Source organism: Pseudorca crassidens, chromosome 1 (genome assembly GCF_039906515.1).
Source record: "Pseudorca crassidens isolate mPseCra1 chromosome 1, mPseCra1.hap1, whole genome shotgun sequence".
NCBI lineage: Eukaryota > Metazoa > Chordata > Mammalia > Artiodactyla > Delphinidae > Pseudorca > Pseudorca crassidens.
Window position 1 is genome coordinate 48,166,680 of NC_090296.1, and position 22,498 is coordinate 48,189,177.

Here is a 22,498-nt window from a genome sequence, read left to right on the forward strand (position 1 = left end):
TATGGGCCAGGCAAGTTGGCATCTGTTCTGTTAACATTGGTTTTCCCTTGTGAGCCTCTGAATCTCTGTCCTCGTTGTACTGAAATAATCTCTTAATCACATCCTTCCTTTCTTACATCCTGGCCCTAATCTGACCTCCTGGGAGGGTGTCCATCCGAGCAGCACAATAACTCAGCCAGCCCCACCCTCTTATTGCCTAATATAAACATTATTTATTTAAATATGTTTATGCGCTGATTTGTTGTATCCTGTGGTGTGTTTCCACACTTATAAGATGGTTCCAGCCTTCCAATAACCCAATTCTATCCTTGCAACCTGGGGTGTATTTCTTCTGTCCTGGCAAGGGCTGCTCCTATTCCCCCTGAATCTTTGGCATGATCCCAGATAATCCTGGAGGGAATCCCGGTTTCAGTGTTAAGCAACAATTTCCCCCTTATATCTTCCATAGTCTTTACGAATGCTTAGGTCTCCTTTGTTTCAAAAAAGCGTCTTTGCTCCTGTGGCACCTCCAAATCACCATCCTATTTCTTGCTTTCCTTTCATTGATAAACTTCCCTTTTCTTTAGCTCTTTGAACTCTGTCTTTTGTCGGTCAGCTATAAAGTGCTCTCTGCAAGGTGAACAATGATTTTCACCAGCCTCGTGTTCTTAAGCACTTCTATTCTCCTGGACTTCTCGGCATCGTTTGATACTACTGACCACCTTTCCTTCTTGAAATGGTTTCTTTCTTTGTTTTGGCTTGTCTGACACTGTACTTACCTGATTGTTTTCCCACCTCTGATCCTTTCTTTTCTGTGGCCTTAGATGCCTCTTCTTCCAGCTTCTGCCTTTGGGGAGCAGTTCCCCAAGGGTCAGTCTCATTTGGGGGGTTGAGCCATCCATGAAGGCTCACCTCTTTGTTAATGATTTTTCTCTGTGTGATCTGATCCTCTCACAAGATTGCCAGGCTTATTTATCTAAATGTTTCCACTGCGATATACAGCTTTCACCCCAAGTTCAATATTTCTTTTTTTAAAAGCCTCATCTTTCCCTTGGTCCCTGAAATCAGCTCCTCCCAATTTCCCTTTCCCAGTTCAGTAACTCCACTGTTTTTCCTGGTCACCCAAACGTGAAAACTTTGAAGGATTTATGACCTTCTGTTTTCAGACCTCGGTTTTAATTCCACTTCTTCCACGTACCAACTGTGTGGTTTAGAACAAGTTATACAACCAGATAATCACTCTGCCTATCAGTTAACTCACATTAAATAAAGATAATAATAAAAACTCAAGGTTGTTGTGAGGAACAAGTAAAGTGCCCTGCATAGTACTTAGAACGTCAAAAATGCACAAAAGCTTTTGATAATAGTAATTTTTTTTGAAATTTCCTCCATCTCCCACCCCCTATTACTTACCTCATCAGCCAAAGGCTTTTTCTTACATCTAAGTTATGAACACATTCCAAGCCTACCTTCTGAATTCTAGTCCCTTGCTCTTCCAATCCATCATGCATATTTTCTTGGATTAATCTTATTTGAACATTGCTTTCGTGATGCTATTACTATATGCCAACTTTTTAATGGCTCCCCATTTTCTATCTCAGACTCTAAATTTCTGTCCTCCCTCGTCAGCCTCACTCCATGCTCACTCTTCCTCAGAGCATCTCCTTGACGTTTCTTCCTTTCTTCTCCCTGGCTGGTGATCATGCCATGCTCACTTCTGCCTCCTGATTTCACATATCACTCCCCTGGAAAGGCCAAACTCCATCTACTTCATATCTGCTTAGATTTATCTTCTTCATAAAACGTTCCATGACTGCACTGATGACTTTCTTTCAGAGGCTAGGTTATCACAGTCTTCAAAGTGGGTCTGTACTTCACAATTTAGTCCTTAGAGTAACAGAGTTTTTCTCCCTTCTGATTTTTTAATGAATCGCTAAAAAAATACCTCTATATGAATATTAATAATAGTCAAAAGATGGAAATAACCCAAATGTCTTTCATTCATCTCTTGAAATACACTTGGGTGTTTCCACCTTTTGGCTATTATTAATATTTGCATATAAGTATTTGTGTGGACATATGTTTCCAATTCTCCTGGGTGTATACCGAGGAGTAGGATTGCTAGGTTACATGGTAACTCTATGTTTAGTGTTCTAAGGAGCTGCCAAATTGTTTCTTGAAGACAGCTGACCATTTTGCATTCCCATCAGCAATGTATGAGGGTTGTAATTTCTCTACATCCCAGCCAATATTTGTTACTGTCATCTTTTTTTTTTATCATATCATTTTAGTGGGTGTGAAGTGTTAGTTCATTGCAGTTTTGATTTGCATTTCCCTGACGCCTAATGACGTTGAGCATCTTATTATGTGCTTATTGGCCTCTTGCACATCTTCTTTGGAGAACTGCCTATTCAGATCATTTGCCCATTTTTAATCAGCTTGTTTTTCTTCTTGTTGTTGAGTTGTAATAGCTCTTTATATAGTCTAGATATAAGTCCCTTAAAAGATAAATGAATTGCAAATATTTTTTCCTATTCTGTGGGTCTTTTCACATTTTTTTTTTTTTCCACACTACTTGACTTATGGGATCTTAGTTCCCCGACCAGGGAATCAAACCTGGGGCCCCCTGAAGTGGAAGTGTGGAGTCCTAATCACTGGACTGCTAGGGAATTCCCTCCTTCTTTTCACATTTTTGATGCTGTCCTTTGAAATACAGGCATTTTTGACTTTGATAAAATCCAACTTAGTTTTTCTTTCATCATTTTGGCTTTGATGTCCTATCTAAGAAGCCATTGTTTAATCCAAGGTCACAAAGATTTACTTCTATGTTTTCTTCTAAGAATTTTATAGTTTAGATCTTACATTTAGGTCTACAATCCGTTTTGAGTTGATTTTTGTATATGGTGTAAGGCAGCGGTGTAATTTAACTCTTTTTGCATATGGACATCGTTTCTGGTGTTTTAAATATGTCTCCTGTATTAGATAGATGTTCCTTAAGCACTTGTGGCGTGTGCTATATACATCGACACGTGTGTCTCAGCGCCCTGCACTGTGCTACACACACAGTGAGCTGCCTTGTTTGTGTGAATCGTTCATATTTTTGTCAGAGGCAGAACATTTCACAAGATGACGTGGTGCTCAAAAATTGTTTTCTAAGTATCACCCAGCATGGTTTTCTATGAAAAGCTTTCTATAATCTAGACCAGTAAATGCAAGCAGTGCGTTTCTTTCCCCTTGAAGCAGAGATTTCATTGTTATCTGAGAGGCTTTCTTTAGATCTGTGTCAAAACAGCCCCACTCCGAAGCAAGTCTTCCTTGCTGGTAAGTTTGCCAGGCCTTTTCTTGTTGTTTACCGTGAGTATCCACTTCTATCAGAAAAGTGGCTCCTGCAACCTTCCTTCCCATTCTTAGTTCACACTCCATGCTCCTTGATTTCTACCCCCTTAGTAGCCTTACCAGTGGGCTCCATTTTTGGTAATCCCTGAGACAAACAGGAATCCTGCTCACCTGGTATTTGACAGGAATAATTCATTACATTTCATCTTGCTGGCCTCATATGGCATTTTTACGTGCATTTTAAACTACCCTTACACATTCACACTCACACAAACCTTCCCTTATGTTCTCCTCTCCCCCAACCTCTCTTTCTTTCAAACTCAGTGGTTATATTTTGTATTAACCTTTTAAGAATATAAAGCACAGTTTAAGTAGGCTCAGAGAAAAAGCTGAAGTCAACCTGTGGATAACCAAGCCGGAGGGAGGGCTGCATTAGACGGCTGATCTGTGAGGTATCATTTGGTCTAAACCTAAGCCCAGTGCTTGGTACCTTATTTGGATATTGCTGCTTTCAATGCTTGAGCTGTTCTTCCAAACACTGGAGTTCTCGGCTACTTTTCAGTATGATGTAAGTACCAGAAGTATTGCATTGTCTTAGAGGTTCTAGTGGGGGATTTCAGATAAGATTCCACATCTGAACATACTGGGAAACGTTAGGTGGAAGTAAACATCTCAGAAATGCACTTGAAGGTCTCACTCGATAATCTAGAAAAAAATCCCCAGTTTCAGAGATTCATGTCTGACTCTTCTTTAATCTTCAAAGCAATCAACAGCTTGAAATACTCAAAAAAGAAGGCCTAAAGGGACCAGCTGCACCCATCTCAGCCTAACTATTCCTCCAGTGGTTCCTTCAGAGGGTCACTGCCTTCCTGTGCTTTATACTGCTCAAACACAAACTGCTGACTTTCTAAAGCTAGTAAAGTCTCTTATAAAGATATAATCAAGCTGTTTCCAATGCTAAGAAATGGGGCTGGTAATTTGCAATATTAACATCTCCCCTTCCAGCTCCCCGTCCCTTATATAGGGATCATTCACAGAAGTGGGCAGCAGTCAGAGTAGTGGGCACTGTGGTGGGAGGTTGTTCAGAAAGTAACTCACTGGAGAGTGAGAAAACAAGAACTAGAATGTGGGTTTCTGAGACACGACAGTTGGCTTCCACAAAAGGGAATATTCAGACAGGACATGGATATTTTTGGTTCTATAAAGGCATGTTTGAGAAGCCATAGTCATTCAGAGCTTACTGGAGTACTTGCGAAGGTTGTTAAGGTACAGTTCTTAGCTCATTCCTGGCTCTATTTGAAATTTCTAACCCTCCACTTCCCACCTGTTTTCCTGTTGTTTTGTGCCTTTTATAATGTATGCTATCTCACAGTTTATGTATCTTATACGTTGCCATAAGTCTTTAGAGGATAAGGTGTGGAAATAAACCACATAGATTTAAAAGCCAGGATTTCCCCCAAAATGAAATCTCTCCCTGGGGCAGACCTAGTGTTTCCTTGACATTTGTGTTGATTTGGTACCAGCACGTTTTCCGTTTTCTTTGTGCCAAGCTATTTGTGAATCTGTGGGCAACGCAAAGAATTTGAAGTCCCTGCTCTCAAAGTACTCGTTTTATTTGGGAATATTAAAAAACACAAAAGGAAACCTCTGAAAGTCCTGTCCAGGTGTCCAGCAGCTGCTCTATCAGTTGTGTCTATCATTGTGAAGGTAATGGCATGCCCAGAGAAATCGAGATGCTGGATGCAATTAAAGCCGGCAACAGACAAGTCCTGAATGCAAAGCTTTGGAGCTTTCGGAAAATAAAGAATAGAGGAGAAAAAAAAAAAAAAATCTCCTGATCTCAACACCCAGAGAGCTTCTTAACATTTTGGTGTATTTCCTTTCAGTATTTTTTCTCTAAATATTTAGGACTAGATACGCTTGTTATTTTACAGCTGCATGTACAGTTCTGTACAGTTTTTTTTTTTTACCATAACAAGCTATTCTCTATTTTATTAAAAACATTTTCCTATATATTTCCAACACCATAATTTACAAAAACATTCCCTCCTCTCAGGAAGTTCATACTGCTTCCAAGTGCACTATTTAGACCCTTCATGAGTAGAAATGATTGGAGAGTGGAGACACTGCAGACTCGAGGCATCAATTTCTCCATGATGACTAGCTGAAAATACTGTAGTGGTTTTCCCTATTTTTGGTGCCAAACCTCTGGCATCTGACTAAATTTCGCTGCTTTTCTTTCACTCCTTTATGGGTCCCACCCCTTACTTGAGGCCTCTAACCTCGTTTCCCAATTGTGTTGCTGAACACAGGGTTATTTGCGGGGTGGGGGGTGGTGGTGGTGAGGTCCGTCTTTTTGACACAGTTCAAGAAGACTTTGAGACTTTTAAAACTGGGGTCTTTTGTGGGATCTGGGATATCTTATCTGCATCTTCCTGACCTAAATTCGTCGAGCCATGCATTTGCCAGCGAGGCAATTTTCCCGGCTAGCTGTTTCTGACCGGAGCCCTCTCCACAGAGTACGCCAGTAAAAGGGGGAAGTGGAAGTAAAGTGGGAAGCTGGAGGACCGTTCTCCATCACTGGTCAGTCTCCACAGGTAACATTCTTTAGTTCTTCCCGTACCTGCTGGCACCGGTCCAGAGCTATTAAAATTCCTTCAAGGTGTGGCTCAGGGTGCGGTTGAGGATGTATATCCATCTAAATGCCTTAGTAGGCTGTTAGTGCTAAATTGCACATAAAAATACACAAATACGTACAAAGAGTTGAAAAGGCTGGAAAAAACAGTTTCCGAGTAAAACTCACTGCCCTGATTTTTTTTCCCTCTAACAAGCGCATCGTAAGACCTAAATGACTCACTTCTGGTTGGAGCTTCCGAATGGGTTAAGAGCGCAAGCAAACTCTTGGGAGTCCAGTAGGAGTTGCTGATTGTGCCGGACATTGCTTGCAAAGCAATTTTTGTGGTTCACCTCCCTCCGGGTTTTCTCATTCTTTTGTTGGAGGTTCACGGAGCTGGCCTGGGCATTTACTTTTTAAAGTTTTTACGTTCCCAACCTTCTGTCTCCAGCTCCCGGAGTGCGGCCCCTCTCACCGCCCTGAGACTTTTGGGCTCACTCCAGGCACGGGAAGGGGGCGGGGGACTTTGTTCCCTGCAAACGACATTGCCCTGGGAATTTCCTGTGGCCATTTCTCACGGACGAGCCCCCTCCGCCGGCTGGAGGCGCCGACACCCACCGTCGCGGGCCCTCGCTGAGCCAGAGAAGCGAGCGCGGAACGCAGCGCCCGGCGCCCAGCAGCGCCCCGGTGCGAGGCAGCTGCGCTCCCGTGGCTCCCCCTCCTCAGGTCCCGCCGCCGAGAGCCCGGATGTTGGATTCAATCCCTACGCCGGGTCCTTCATTTCCATAAAAGGGCAGCGGCACGGCGGGGCAGAGATTACTGCCGCCGAGGGCGCCCCCGCCTCCCCCGCACTGCTCGCTCCCCCGCCGCGCGCCGCCCCGCCCCCAGCCCGGGAGTCCGCGCGGCCTCGGCCCCGAGTGCGGCCGCAGGGGACGCGGGGGGAGGGGCGAGGCGGCTAGACCCGCTGCGTGCGCCTTAGCGGGGCGAGGGGGAGGGAGCCGGACTCGGACTGAGGGGGCGGGGAGAGAGGGGTGGAGCGCGGAGGGAGAGGCGAGGGGCCGCGACGACCGGACTCCATTAGTCGCTCCGGCCGGGACGCAGCGTTTCGCCCGCAGAGGAGGGTACCCGCAGCCACAGCCGCCGCCGCCGCCGGGCGAGCCTTCGCCCCGCGCCTGTTGCCGCGGGAGCCCCGGGCCGGGAGCGCGAGAAGCGCGCGGTGAGGGGCCGGGCCCGGAGGGGACCGAGGGGTAGCGTGGGCGGGGAGGAGGACTGTGGAGCCCGCAGGCGGCGTCTCCCGAGCCTGGGTGCGGCCAGCAGGCGGGCAGGTGAAGCCCGCCGCGGTCCGCTAGGCGAGGGCCGCTAGGCTGGGGCCGCGCGGGGCGGGCGGCGCCGTGTCCGCCGAGGGCCGCCGCCGGGCGGGAGCGCGGGGCAGCCGCTGGGAAGGGGCGCAGGATCCTGCCTGCAGCTGGTCTCGCCGCGTCTCTCCCGAACTTGGGTTCATGCGGAAACCCTCGCGTTCTCCACCTTCTCTCACCTCGCGGCCGACTCTGCGAGTTCAGTGGGATTTGCCTGCCTTTGGGGGAGTGACGCTGACGAGAGCCATTTCCTCCGTGCTTGCAGGAAGGAGCCATGGCTCTAGACGGGATAAGGATGCCAGATGGCTGCTATGCGGATGGGACGTGGGAATTGAGCGTTCATGTGACGGACCTGAACCGCGATGTCACCCTAAGAGTGACCGGGGAGGTGCACATTGGAGGGGTGATGCTCAAGTTGGTGGAAAAACTCGGTGAGTAGCATCCCGGCCGCGTCAAAGTAACGACTACCCAGGCTGGGCGCGGGGTTGGGGGGGGTGACTTAAGGCGGGAGGACGGGTGGATTTTGGAAATCTTGCTTGGCATCCCGCAAATACTTTTAAAAAATGTAAGCTCTCTCAGTATTTAAGCAAATAGACCTTTTTCCCTTTGAATCTTGTTTTGTATTGTTACTCTGAAATTTTCATAATTTGGTGATTCCAGCCTCCCGATTAATACGCTCAACTGCGTAGTAAACGGAGAAGATTCCTTAATTTTTTACACTTAGCGATTTCACATTAAAAGAAATGAAAGAGTGCGCAAGTGAATGTTGAGAGGGTTATATTACAGGGTTTGTGGTTATCAATTACTTATCTTCAGTGTACCTGGTCGTTGGTGACGTTTGGTATTGAGGATGATGCAAAATCTATTTAAGAATAAATTCTACTGGAAATTGTTCAACTTCTGGCGCTGATGTGAAGGTCTTGTAGCTGTACTACTACGTGATGGAGTATATCAAAATGTTGCAGTCATCCACTCTTATAAGGGGTAGGGCAGTGTTTGACTACCTATAGTAGTCCGTGCTTTAAGTTATTTCCCGCGTTCGATTTTATATGAATAACAAGCTGGTGAAAGAATTTTGTATTAAAAAGCAGACATTATTGAACTTGAGATTGACATATTTGCTTAGGTACAAATATATTGATTTTAAAATGTTGATTGATTTAAAACTGACTCAGTCTTAAATAATAGGGTATCCAACAATGTGAAGTGTAAGAAAATTTTTCAGTACACATTTGTGATGGATGAAACCATTTTCAGCTGGAAGAATCAACTAAAATGATTCAATAGATGCTTTTATTACAAGAGACAGCTTGAAGGACTGTTCCTGAGCTTTAATGTGCCATTTGTTTGTAATACAGGTTCTGAAAAGTGGAAATGCATGGCATTATCTTTTTAGGCTTTGTGTGTGTGTGTCTTTAAAACACAGCATTCCTTCTTCTGGCCATTCTGGAAAAGTAGAGAAGTGGTTATTTATCAGGAAATGTATTTCTTACCAAGGGATTAGTGTATACCTACCACATAAACTTACCAAAATAGTGCTCCAGTGTAATTTGCAGTGTAAGACAGCATTCATTTAGATGGGTCTTCTTTGGATTCCTGCAGGAAGTGTAATTATTGAAGGACCATAAAGAAGCTCCTTGCAGGGTAGCCTCCTCCTTAGGACTGTGCATTATTTGATTCTCTGAGACAAAACGCAGGACAGAGGGCACCCCCCCCCCCCGTGGCCCTTTGAAAATGAGATTTTGCTGTGTGTTTATCCACTTAACTGTTCGTTAGCATTGTTCTTATCTGATTAATCAATCACTGTGCAGAATATTTCTGAACCTTTTTTGTTCAGCACTAGTGAGGGGTTACGTTTTAGGAAGAAAATTTCAAATATAATTGTTTGTATTTCCTTTGTTTTCAAAGGAAGCAAGCATTTTCTTCAGATATTGCTTTATATATGATAAATGGACCTTATTAATACTCCGGTTTCAATAAGAGATATTCCTTATTGTGAAAAAGGACCTGTTGAAGGTGACTGAGATAACTTGTAGTTCTTGAAAGCCAGGCTTTATCTAATGAATAAATAATGACTTCTATATTTATATTGCATTGATTAGAGCTGTTTATTACAGAATCACAGGCATAAATAGAAATACAGAGAAGAAACTATTTTTAGACAGAACTGATGTTAATTTGCAGTGATTATAATTTAATCTTTTAATGTTGATGCATTTTAAATATTTTATGCAGTGAAAAGAAGCCCAACAAGGTAGGAGATGTTGTGTACGTGAAAGCCTTACATCTTTCTTGAACTGAGCCAATACTGATCCTCTTAGGTTTTGACTTTCAAATAGAAAGTGTTTTTCAGCTTAATTCTGACTCTCCTGTTTGGGAAAAAGTAAGGCTAAATGATTTTTTGCTCCTGGTTTTAGGATTAGATACTTTGGATGGCAAGCTATTTTGTTACCTATTGGCAAATAAATAGAGGCGAAATTCAGGACAGCATTTAAAATTTACAAACCAGTCTAATCAGGTTAGAAAAGAACTTTATAATGCTTCAGAGTTGCCTAAAACTGGAATGGCCTGCCTTCTGAAGCCCTAAGTTGTGTTACTGAAGGTATTAAAGGGCAGACTGGATGGTTACTTGTCAACGAAGTAGATCAGAGCAACTTGCCGAGTGTAGATAAGAGGTGGAGGTCATGGTAGGGATGAGACAGGGTGTCATGTTGGAGGGGATTGCAGAGCAGGGATGGACAGTTAGCAGACCAGGGTGCTCTGGTCTCAGAACACTTACGGTGCCGCAGAACAGCCTTCACCTACGTTTTCAAACTCCGGATGCGTGTTTGATACCCTTCTTATTCTCATCAGAGTGTGTATGAATACCAAAGCATTATGTTTTAAGGCTGTCTTCCATATAATCAGCGATAGCAATTATTTCTCTGGGATGGATAGAGTCCATGATGACTCCTTCCCTCAACATTGTGTTAAAATTTTGTGTGTATGTGCACATGTGAAATTTTCTGGGAAGAGGCTTTTTAGCTTTCATTAGATTCACAAAGAGGTCTGTGATCAAGAAAAGGGTTATGATACAACACTAAGGTTTGGCCCTTGAAGGTCAGCCTTATTTTGAAGGTACAGTGTTCATCCCAGACTTAGGCACTTTAATTAAGCAAGCTGTAAAAGTAAGTAATGGTTCCTTAGAATGTCGACAACATCTTTGTATTTAGTTAGAATTTTATAAAGAACTTGTGTGCTTCTTCAGCTAAGGTCATTCAACCATGATTCTTAGATTTATGACTTTCATTCAAAGATCTGAACGATCCCTTTTAAATTTTAGTACACATTTGTCATTCTGCACTAACCTTTTACAAGAAAATAAAGAGTGTATACCATGAAAAGGTGGGCTTTAGGGAATTATATCCTGATGTCACAGAAACTTTTTGCATCTATGACTTTAGGTTGCTACTAGACAAATAATTTCGACCTCATTCTGAAAACGAAAAGTTACTTCACTTTATTTTTTTAAAAATCCAGATTAGAAGCTTTAAATAGAATTTTTAAAATTTATTGTACTTTTTGTTAAAAAGTTTTGAAAGCTTATAGTTGTTTTTTTTTGGGGGGGGGGGCCGCACCAGGCGGGATGTGGGATCTAGTTCCCTGACCAGGGATGGAACCTGAGCCCCCTACAGTGGAAGCACGGCATCTTAACCACTGGATCTCCAGGGAAGTCCCTAGTTTTTTTCTTTTTTAAGAAAAGAGTTAAAATATAAGACATCAGGGTTAAGGATTATAAAAATAAGACATCAGAGGATAAAATTATAAAATAATTGTATTCAAAAGCAAATGTTATAAGGAAGAGGCCCAGGTTTATGGGATTCCCTGACGTTCCTCTGGAGATCATTCAGAATTATTAAAACTGTTCTACTCCATAGGATTCAGAGGTTAGTACGTGTTGAGGATTCAAGATGCCAGAGAGATGCTTTGTTTCACTGCATTTTAGTATCACTTTATAAAAATTGTCTTTTTAGAATTGTGTACAATTAGATCTTTAATTTTCTAGAAAAATTTATGGTAGTTAGAGAGTAAGGAATTTATTATAACATGGAACTTAGTGAATGGAAATCTCCAGCCAACAGCTCTATGAGGTTGGAGGGAGGAATAGGCTGTGTGATTTCTAAGTTTCTTCTAACTCTGATTCTATGGGTAGGAAGAATGTAGAAGTTGGGTTAAATCAGATTAAATGATAATCCAGAGGAAAAAATGTAAATTGGCAAACTCAGGAGCACCTAAAAAAATATATGGAGTTGACTTAGAAAATTTGAGGAATATGTTTCTGGATGTAGCCTTTGGAAAGAAGTCATCCTTGCTTTAAAGTGTGTCATGTTCTTGCTATAATAATGAAATAGAGTACATTTGCGTTGGAGTTGCATGTTAGGATTGAGTTAAACTGTGAATTTAGCACACGTGATGACCGCCCCCCCCCCAAAAAAAAGATTTTGGTTCAGATGACCTTAAAAATCCCTTAAAGTCATCATGAAGTATGGTTTCCATACATTCATTTCATAGGAGTGCAAAATAGCTAGTTTTTCCTTCAGAAACTCCAAAGATAAATTAGTTGAGCCCCAGATGAAGCAATTAGCTTGCATTAGGGGCTTTGTTACACAAAAATGCTTTGAATACTAGGATCAGAGCTTGGCAAGATGCACACAGGGAGAGACACATATGTTACTGGACAGCTCCCTTATACTCCTGCTTAGTGCTCCTTGGGGAAGGTATGCTTATTTCGTGGAATGGTGCTGTGCTGTTGAAATCCTCAGTTTTTCCCCCTGAGAGCTTATGGTTGAATTCATGGAAGTAAAATGTCTACATGATGCAGCCTCACTGCATTTGTAGTGAAATATATTAAGATAAAAATAAATTTGAAAATCTTTTGGAGTGGGGTGGGAGAAACACCTAATGGTGAAATCATATATATTAGAGTGAGGAAAATTTTAGTTAAATATGTACTGTCTTATAAGTGTTTAGAGTACTGTTAATGATCCACAGGAGCTGGACATTGAATTTTATGTTTCTCAGCACATCTTAAGCTCCTTAAAATAAAGGGCAGTTTGTAAATTTTACTGAAATTCTCATAGCACCTAATAAAGTATAAGCTATTCCTTGGATACATTATGTGTGGTTTGCTCCCGTGTTTTATACACAGTTTTTAAAAGATCAACAAATACTGTTTGATTCCAACTAGAGTTAACTTATTTATAGAGGCACTAGGAAGGATATATCTTTTTTATTCAGTTTCTTAGAAAAGATCTTGTCGGAAACGTCTGTTAGCTATTGAAGAAAATTGAAAGAAAATTTAAAGTTTTGCTTTTTACCTTCAACTAATTATTTTTTGAAATTTCAAACTTATAAGTTCAAGAATAATAACTGTGAACACTATAATCTTCATCTAGACCATCAGTTAACATTTTGTCATTTGATTTCTCTGTACACGTAAACACATACACATTTTTTGGGAACCATTTGAGGTATTTGCACACATCATAACCCTTCATCCCTAAGTACTTAAAATATGTATCACCTAAGAACAAGGACTTCTCTTAGGTATTACATTACAGTTATCAAATTCAGGAAATGTAACATTGATTCAGTACTAACATGTCTAACATGTTCAATACTAATTGTCTGACATGTATCCATATTTCAGATTTGCCAGTTGTTCCAGTATTGGCCTTTGTCTTTTCCATCCAGGATTTCATTCTACATTTAACTATCACTAAATTGACCTCTTTACTTAGTTTCTTTTAATATACACAATGGCTACCAAGTTTGGAACCATAGGAGAATATGTAATATGTGGCTTATTAATATTACATTAAGATACGTGTAAAGCAATTGTACCTGTTTTCAGACTTCATAGCCACCCTATGGAACAGTTCCTTAGCTTTTTTTTTTTTCCCGGTACGCAGGCCTCTCACTGTTGTGGCCTCTCCTGTTGTGGCGCACAGGCTCCAGACGCGCAGGCTCAGCGGCCATGGCTCACGGGCCCAGCCGCTCCGCGGCATGTGGGATCTTCCCGGACCGGGGCACGAACCCGCATCCCCTGCAAAGCCAGGCGGACTCTCAACCACTACGCCACCAGGGAAGCCCTAGAATGATATGTTTATAGGTTCTTTTTCATACACTTTTATCTTTAAAGTTCAGTTTTCTTCTTAGCTTTCTATCGGATAAGGTATAGATAATAGTTTTAGACATCATTGGGTATAGATTTCCCATAGTGTTGGTTGTCTTTAGACTGTAGTAAATGTTAATGCATCCATAGAATAATAAACAGTATTCTGGCTCTGCCACGTATTGGTTTGTGTGATCACTGGACAGCTAATCCAGTCTGCTGAGTGGGTTTTGACATCTGTAAAATGCAAATTTAAGAAAACTTTCTTACAGGTCTTGGTGGGAAAAGAGATACTACATGTGAAAATGCATTACATGGACTCTTTGTGCTATACAAATGAGAGTGGCATTGAAAGTCCCTGAATACCCTGAACTGGGGATGGGGATCAGGGAGGGACTCCTTTTGAAAGGAGTTAAGATATAATCTAGACTGTTTAATAGGTTCTAGCTTTAATCGTGGAGAACTGTACTCCTCAGAAGGAGCCTAGTTTGGGACTGCTTTGTGCTCTCACCCCCTAAACAACAAGGAAAATAGCTATCATTCCGCTCTTTCGCTCACTTCCAAACACACCTGCCCCTGTAATGTAGCAAAGAGCTATTTAACTACTGTTTTCATGAGATTTCTGAAATGGAATGGACCAACAAGTGGACGATGGTATTCCAGAGATTTGAAAAATTTATAACCACGAAGGCCTCAGTAGTATGTTTTTTATTCACTTATAACAAAGCAATGATACAAAATTGTGCCTTGGCATATGAAAACATTAAGCCCATTTAGAAACTAATGAAAGTGGTTTAAGAAAAAAGCTAACATAGTCAGTTTTTTTTTTTTTTTTTTTTTTGCGGTACGCGGGCCTCTCACTGTTGTGGCTTCTCCCGTTGCGGAGCACAGGCTGTGGACGCGCAGGCTCAGTGGCCATGGCTCATGGGCCCAGCCGCTCCGCGGCATGTGGTATCTTCCTGGACCGGGGCACAAACCCGTGTCCCCTGCATCGGCAGGCAGACTCTCAACCACTGCGCCGCCAGGGAAGCCCCATATTCAGTATTTTTATTTAAATAATTATATTACTGAAATAAAAATTAATAATGCTGATGCCACTGTACATTACAAAATGGTATATGCCCAGTGTGAGGTAAACAAATATTCTAAAAGAATATTATAAAATAATTTTTTAAATGAGATGTGACATTCTACACTTGGGTTTGTGGTTACAAATTCATATCCAGTATAATTCATTTGTAACAAATTTTTGCATAATTATTGCATTTTTTGCTTGTTAATTTTTTCTTAATGTCAAGCTTACGAGGTATAATTTATGTATAGTAAAATTCATACTTTTTAGTATAATGTGCTGAGTTTTGACAAACCCATGCAGTCATGTAAAACAATCACAATCAAGATATAGAACTTTCCCAACACTACAAAAAATGTCTTTGTGTTCCTTTATAATCAGCCCATCCCCTCAACCCCAGCTTCTAAAAACCACTGAATGCCTTTTCTAGAATGTCATATAAATGGAACCACGTAGCTTTGAGGGTGGTTTCTTTTGCTTAGTATAATACATTTTATTTTATGTAAAAAATATTTTTAGCATAATACATTTTAGATTTGTGTGTATCAGTAGTTTTTTGTTGTTGTTGTTGAGTTGTAGTTCATTGTATGGATGTGTACCACAGTTTATCCATCTACCACTTGTTTCCAGTGTTTCCAGTCTACCAGTGTTGTTTCCAGTTTGGGGAGATTATGAATTGGGCTGTTGTAAACATTTCCATGAATGTGTATTTTCATTTCTCTTGGATAACTACCAAGGAGAGGGATTGGTGGGTAGTATCCTAAGTATATGCTTAAATTTATTTTTTGAATTTTATTTTATTTTATTTTTTATGCAGCAGGTTCTCATTAGTTATCTATTTTATGCATGTTAGTGTATACATGTCAATCCCAATCTCCCAGTTCATCCCACCACCCCCACCCCCACCATCCCCCATGCTTAAATTTTTTAGGAAACTGCCCAGTTTTTCCAAAGTGACCACATCATTTTGCATGCCTATCAGCATGGTATAAGAATTGAAAAAAATTTTTTTGAGAGTTCCAGTTGCTCTCAGTCCTCCCTTAGCACTTGGTATTGTCAGGTGTTTTTGTTTTTATTTTTGTTTAGTCAGTCTAATAAAGTATGTAGTGGTATCTCATTATGATTTTAATTCCCATTTCCCTAATGACTAACGATGGGAAGCTTTTCACCTGCTTATATGTCATCTGTATATCTTAGTGAACAGTCTTCATATCTTTTGCCTATTTTTTTAAATTGTGGTGTTTGTTTTCTTACTGAGTTTTAAGAGTTCTTTATTCTAGATACAAGTACTTTATCAGATATGTGTTTTGCAGTATTTCCTCCCAGTCTATGGCTTGTCTTTTTATTTTCTTAACCGTATCTTTCAAAGAGCAAAATTTAGAGGAAGTCCATTTTATCAAGATTTTTCTTTTCTGGATTGAACTTTTAAAAAATTGTCTCATGCAAGGAAATTGGCCTAGGCAAGGTCTCAAAGATTTTGTCCTGGAAGTTGTATAGCTTCTGTCTATTTGTATGTTAATAAGGAGGAATATGTGAGGTAAAGTAGTGATAATGTATTAGAAAGGAAATAATTGCATCATATCAATTTAAAATAATGTAATTACAACTTTAATTTGATAGAATCTGAGGTGTAAAATAATAGTCCAATGAAAACTGATTTACCATCGATCTACTAGAAAAGTTAGATTTTTTAGAACTTTAGTCATAAAAATAGATCTATAGTAAAGCATCATTGAATAATAAACGTTTCAGGGTTTAATGTTACAGAAAGAATTAAGTCTGGATTCCAATCCTGACCATCCCACTTAATAGCTGTGTGATTTAAAAAATTTTTTAAGTCAGGGTTTTCACGTTAAGGATCTCAGTTTCCTTACTTGTACAATATAGATAAACACAGAATACGCCTTCATTTATGTTTGTTCCCTTACCTTTGTAATGTTATTAGAATTCTTTGAAAATTTTTCAAATATGATCTCTCTCTAAACTAGAAGATAAGCTAAAACAGTACTGTTGTGTATAAAGGGTCATTATTCGAATCCTGGTCTACCTTCCTTCATTGAGAATACTACACTATTTATTCATAGTGACTCAGAGTTACGTGGTAAAATGTCTTGAAAATTTATTTTCTGATATTTTCTCTCAGTTTCAATAATTTTGCTTCTAAGTGAATCAGTGTTAAGAGAAGAAGATAAGCAATAAATCATTGAAATGTGGAGTTTACATTTCAGTTTCCTTTCCTTTCACGATTCAGTTTTCAGACTCGATTATCTACTATTTAGTTGTATAAGGACCCATCCAGTTTCAGTGTATCCTTGGGCAACCCTTATACAGTTTTCAAGGTTATGGAGCCGATAACCTTCGGCCCAGAGGAGGTGACATTTGCTTTGGAATCGGTAGTGAATCTTTTCTGAGATATTTACCTGTCTTATATTATGCTGTAACTAAAAACTACATTAAGTATTTTAAAGATCAATTGTGATGTTAAAGCATCAGTGTGTTGATGGTTTTGATATCTTTTCTTAATGGAACGCTCAAGGTTATGAATAAAACACCAATCAAGTGCCAGCATTATTTATTGTAGATGAAGATGTCTGTTGGATAAGTGCCTCCAGGCTTATTGTTCCTTAATGCAGCTCCTGAATTTCATAACCTTTGAAATTAAAAATAACTTGAAGAAAGCAAACAATTGCTGTATCATTTTAAGGTTTTATGCAAGGTGTTGATGAAATCTGTTGCTGTGATAGAATGCCCTTGTTGTGGACCACAGACTGTGGGAGGGCCTCCTGACTGTGTCACAGTCCTGACTTTACCATATTCTAGCTGTGCAGCTCTGTGACCTACTTGTCTGTGCCTCTGCTTGCTCATCTGTAAAATGGGAATAATAATAGTATCTTTATCCTAGGATTAGTATAAGGATTCAGTTAGTTAATATATATGAAGTGTTTTAGAATAGCCTTTGTCAGTGTAGCTATGTTGATGATGAAATGTAGCTGTGTAAAATGTTCCCTTTTACTGAGCTAGAGAAATAATATTTTATAAAAGATTGAGAAAGTGTCATTTATAAAGGTAAGCCAAATAGTACTGATTTATCCTCTACCATATTAGGAATGCATTTTAACTTTATTATGCTAACTTGCATCACTATGGGTAATATTTTTAAAAAGTATAACATGTTTTAGAAGCAGTAGATTTTATGCTTCAATATGGACAAAATTATAGATAAACTATGCTTAAATGGAGGGTATTTCCAATAAATTTAATGTTCTTGTTTAGGCAAGTGCCTTCTTTAAAAGGTGAACTTCGTTAGTGTTTAAGAACTTAAGTCTAAGACATGCCACTTCGAGTTATATATGACCTTGGCATGTTATTTTAACCTCTCCTGATTATTAGTCTCATTTAACCTTAACCTTAGTTTACTTCCCTGTTTCTTGGAGTTACTCAGTTAACCAACTGAGTATGGTGTTAAAAGTATTAACAGAATCCCTGGTAATAAGTAGACTGCCTATATTAAGAGCTCAAAAAAATGTTATCCTCAGTTGTCCTTCAAATACTATGTAAACCTAAAACATAAATTTGAACTGTGGATTGAAGTAGGCTAATTCATTTTCATTGTATTTATGTAGTACTTAACCAGAAACCTCTTCTTATTTTCTTGCTGTTGGAAGTTTTGTTTAATGGTTCTGAACTCTGAATATATTCCCCGAAGCCACACTGCCTTGGGTTTAAATACTGGCTTCACTCCCTATAAGCTTTGTGACCTTGTGTCAAGTTATTTAGCATTGCTGTGACTTAGTTTCCTTACAAGTAAAATGGAGATAATGGTATACTTACCTCATAGGGTTGTTGTGAGGATTAAATGAATACCTATGTGTAAAGCACACAGTGGCACATAGTAAGTTCTGTTAGAGTAACTGGTGTTATTTTATTGAGGGTCCTAATGGACCTCTGGGATACCTCACTATTAAATATCTCACCTTATGAGTTTGGGGAATAAATGCCTTAAAGAACTTAGACTAGGAAGGAGGGGCTTTAGAGCAAGAGGAGACATTCGCATATAAATATTCCTACCTAAAGTCTGTACACTCATATTCTGTTTTCAATAGGTTAGAGAGGTTTATAACATGAGACTTTTGTGGGGATTAAAGAGGTACATGAACTTGACCTCATCAGTAGTAGCAGCAAGCAAAACATTTATGGAGGGCCAACCATTATATTAGGTAATGGGACATAGTCCCCACTCAAAACGTGAGCAGCTTTCTAGTACCAAAATGGAAACGGAAGATTGCTTTGAGTTGACAGTCTGGTTGTGAAGTGCCAAATAAGTGGTACAGGAAGGTGGTGGAGATTTAGAAGCATGAACAGAGACTGGCTTTATTTAAAGAGGGCCAGCGTGAAAAGTTAGGAAGAAAGGCATTCTGGATTGAGGATTGCGGTGTTTATGGTGTTCTGGAGACTAGCTTAGAGAAGTAGAAGATAATAATTATAGAGAGGAAAGATATAGTTAAGTAAGTGAGGAAATGATATTCTGTTCTATTATTCCTTCACGCACCCACTTAATGTTTTAAATGAGAACCTGCTGAATGCTAGATGCCATACTATGAATGAGAGAGACAAGAAGTGAACAAAATTAGCTTATTCCTTACACTAATTCAACTTGTAGTCTTAGGGGCAAGACAGTCTTTAAATAAGTAATTGCTATAATGTGATGAGTGTTAGGATAATTGAAATAGTTCTGAGAGTATGTACTGGGGAATCTGACCTAGTCAATGGGGAAGGGTTTCTGGAGGAAATTACTTTTAAAACGAGGGCTGACGGTGGAGTAGGAATTAGCCAGAAGAGTGACAAAGGATCTTAGCATGGGGGCATGGGATAAAAGAACAACAGGTTGGGAGAAGATGAGAAGTCCCAGCATGAGAGCATGGGAACAAGGGAAGGCTGCCATTTGAGGAACTGAAAGAAGTCTAATGATGATGGAGGAATGGTCCTGGGGAACCCGTGACTTGACAGGCTTAAGAAATAAGCAAGTGCTTGAAGTGCGTTGTAAACCAGGTTTAAAACACTTGTACTAAGAGCTGTGAGGTACCAATAATAGATTTTAAATTGGAAGAGACATTAGATCTTTACAAATTTGGAGTTCATCATGTACATATGTGTCAGTAACATAAGATACAAGCAGTAGTAAGCCTCTTGGATTCCAAGAAATATCTTTTCAGTAGTCTGCACTCCAGTCCTGTATTAGAATTTGTTTCTGAGATAAATTTTAAATGTCAAAGCCAATAAAATATTCTTAAGTTACTTCTTTTTTGAACTATAGAAGAGCTAGTGCCTTTGACCAACTTTAAAAGACAAATCCAGTTATATTACCTCTGTGAGTCAAATACTAACTGATACATTCAGCCTTGATGTTAACTCTCTTAGAATTTGTTACATGTTGACATTGCATGGACTCTGAGTCCAGTCTTCTAGGAACTAAGTCAAGTTGAACCAAATTAGTAGTAAGCCGTTGGATTGGATAGAAAGTTACCCACCCTCTGGAAATGAATAATTGACATGACTTCTGTTTGTGCGCACTCTGTAATTGCATGCATGTATGTCATCTGGTAAAGCTCCTCAACTACTTTGAGTTAGTATATTTTATAATAGGAAATAATTGATATTGAAATTGATAAACATTATTTTGGGTTTGTGAGTAACTTCAGAAGGCCATTTGTAAACTTAGTTGATTTTGTTTTGTTTTGATGAGTGAATTCCTAATTTTCAATCAAGTTAGCTATGTCAAAGAAACATCAGTGAGTCACTTTTTAATCAGGAGTTTAGTTTCTAAACGTTTTTGAAAACTGGGTGATGCATCTGCTTTAGCCAGTCATTGAAGTCTTAATGTAAACCAATAGTTTTCTTAAGCTAAAATTGAATGGGGTACTTTAATTGAAATAATTTGGCAACTTGAATGATATGTAAAGTTTGAAGCAGTTTACTGCTTATGCTAACAGATGAAAAACATTTTTTTTAAGAAAAGGACATATCATATTTTTGGAAACCATCAGTATTTTGCACAGTTTCAGTATGCACATGTTTCAGTTATCATGGTTTAGTTAACACCAGTTATCCAACAACATGGTTCACATTTCAGTTACCACCATACTTTGAGTAACTGCATAAAGTACCAACTTTGCTTCTAGCTCTTCAGTCTACAGTTCACTGTGTCAGTAACATGTGAATCATGATCGGTGACCAGTCATATCACATATTTCAGTCTGTCCATGATTGGTTACTGTATATTTGTGTTCATGCGTAAGCCAGCATATGTAGTTGTGTTGCTTCTTTTTCTCCCACTGATAAACTCATGAGATTTTTTTTAAATGGATAACTGAAAGAGGGAATTGGCCAACAAAGATAAATGTGCAGCAGAAAAATCCAAAAAGTGGTGATGCCAGAACTGAAATTTGAATCAAGACTAAATGGAGTTATAGAAGAAACAGCTCACCGTGGGAATGCGGGTGCTGTTGCCATCTGAGAGACTCTAGATACACAGCCAGAGGAATTTAGTGAAGGCAGACTTATTGACATAAATGAGATTAAGTGGTATGACAAAAAAGACAAAGATGTCTCAGAGGAAGCGACACCAGCAAAAAACTGCATATTAAAAGAACTCTCGGAGATATAGCATGGCATTGAAAGTACGCAGGATAAAATGTTGGAAATTGATCCAGACCTAGAAAGGAGTATGATAATTTTCCAGGGCATAGACAAGTAGTATTTAAACTATTCTTGGGGACTTCCCTGGTGGTCCAGTGGGTAAGACTCCACGCTCCCAATGCAGGGGGCCCGGGTTCGATCCCTGGTCGGGGAACTAGATCCTACATGCATGCCTCAACTAAGAGTCCACATGCCGCAACTAAGAAGTCTGCATGCTGCAACTAAACATCCCTCATGCAGCAAGACCTGGTGCAGCGAAAATAAATAAATGAATAAAACTACTCTTGGTAAGTTTTTACAAAGAAGTGTAACACTTCTCAATATTTCTAATGTTTTAAATTACAGTACAGTAAATACCAGTTTTATTATTTTTTCATTTGCCTGTATACACTTAAGAGTTTACACGTTGCCTGCATATTACAAATATTTATTGGTTTAATTCCATGTGCCAGGCCCTGGGCTCTGCCTTTTAAAAAATTTATTTATTTTACTTATTTATTTTCGGCTATGTTGGGTCTTCATTGCTGCACGCGGGCTTTCTCTAGTTGCGGCGAACGGGGCCTACTCTTCCTTGCGGTGCACGTGTTTCTCATTGCGGTGGCTTCTCTTGTTGTGGAGCATGGGCTCTAGGCACACATGGGCTTCAGTAGTTGTGGCATGAGGGCTCAGTAGTTGTGGCTTGCGAGCTCTAGAGTGCAGGCTCAGTAGTTGTGGCGCACGGGCTTAGTTGCTCTGCGGCATGTGGGATCTTCCTGGACCAGGGATCGAACCCGTGTCTCCTGCATTGGCAGGTGGATTCTTAACCACTGCACCACCAGGAAAGTCCCTGGGCTCTGCCTTTGAGGTACAAGATAAATAAGATCAAAGACCCATAATCTAGTGGAAGAAGGTAGTTACATAAAATCAATTATAATGAAGTGTGGTATATATTCAGAGTGCTAAGATGTACGTAACGGCTTTAACAGGAGGGTCAGTGAAGGCTTGGGGATGGTAATATTTGGTTTTTGGTAGGATTTTGTCAGCTTGATGAGGGGAGGAAGAGAAAGGTATCCAATCAAGGACGCACAAAACATCAAGTTGTTTCACAAACTGGGCCAGAGCCTGAGCTGTACCTGGGGATAGCCAAGCAGTGTGGGGCACAGATGGTTAAGGTTTGTGTAACCTGCTAAGAGGTGATAAAACACTTCAGCAACAGAAGGACCTGTAAAGTTACGTAGAGAAGTAAAATGATCAAATTTGCATTTTAAAAGATAACTCAGATAGTTTTGTAAAAAATGGGATCATAGTAGTTC

At 40.0% G+C, this 22,498-nt stretch overlaps 1 protein-coding gene across 6 annotated transcripts in view; it reads left to right on the forward strand.

The window, feature by feature from the left end:
* The first annotated feature begins 7,001 nt into the window (after positions 1-7,001).
* The window catches only part of FERMT2 (FERM domain containing kindlin 2), a 70,600-nt gene continuing 55,103 nt past the window's right edge, over positions 7,002-22,498 (forward strand). For 2 of the 6 annotated variants that reach the window (XM_067735518.1, XM_067735521.1), the window contains exons 1-2: positions 7,003-7,145; positions 7,550-7,715. In XM_067735518.1, the coding sequence (XP_067591619.1) occupies positions 7,559-7,715 (157 nt within the window). In that variant the 5' untranslated portion in view covers positions 7,003-7,145; positions 7,550-7,558. Of the gene's footprint in view, positions 7,146-7,549; positions 7,716-22,498 lie in introns of all 6 variants that reach the window. The other 4 variants (XM_067735533.1, XM_067735525.1, XM_067735549.1 and 1 more) reach the window with 3 other exon arrangements.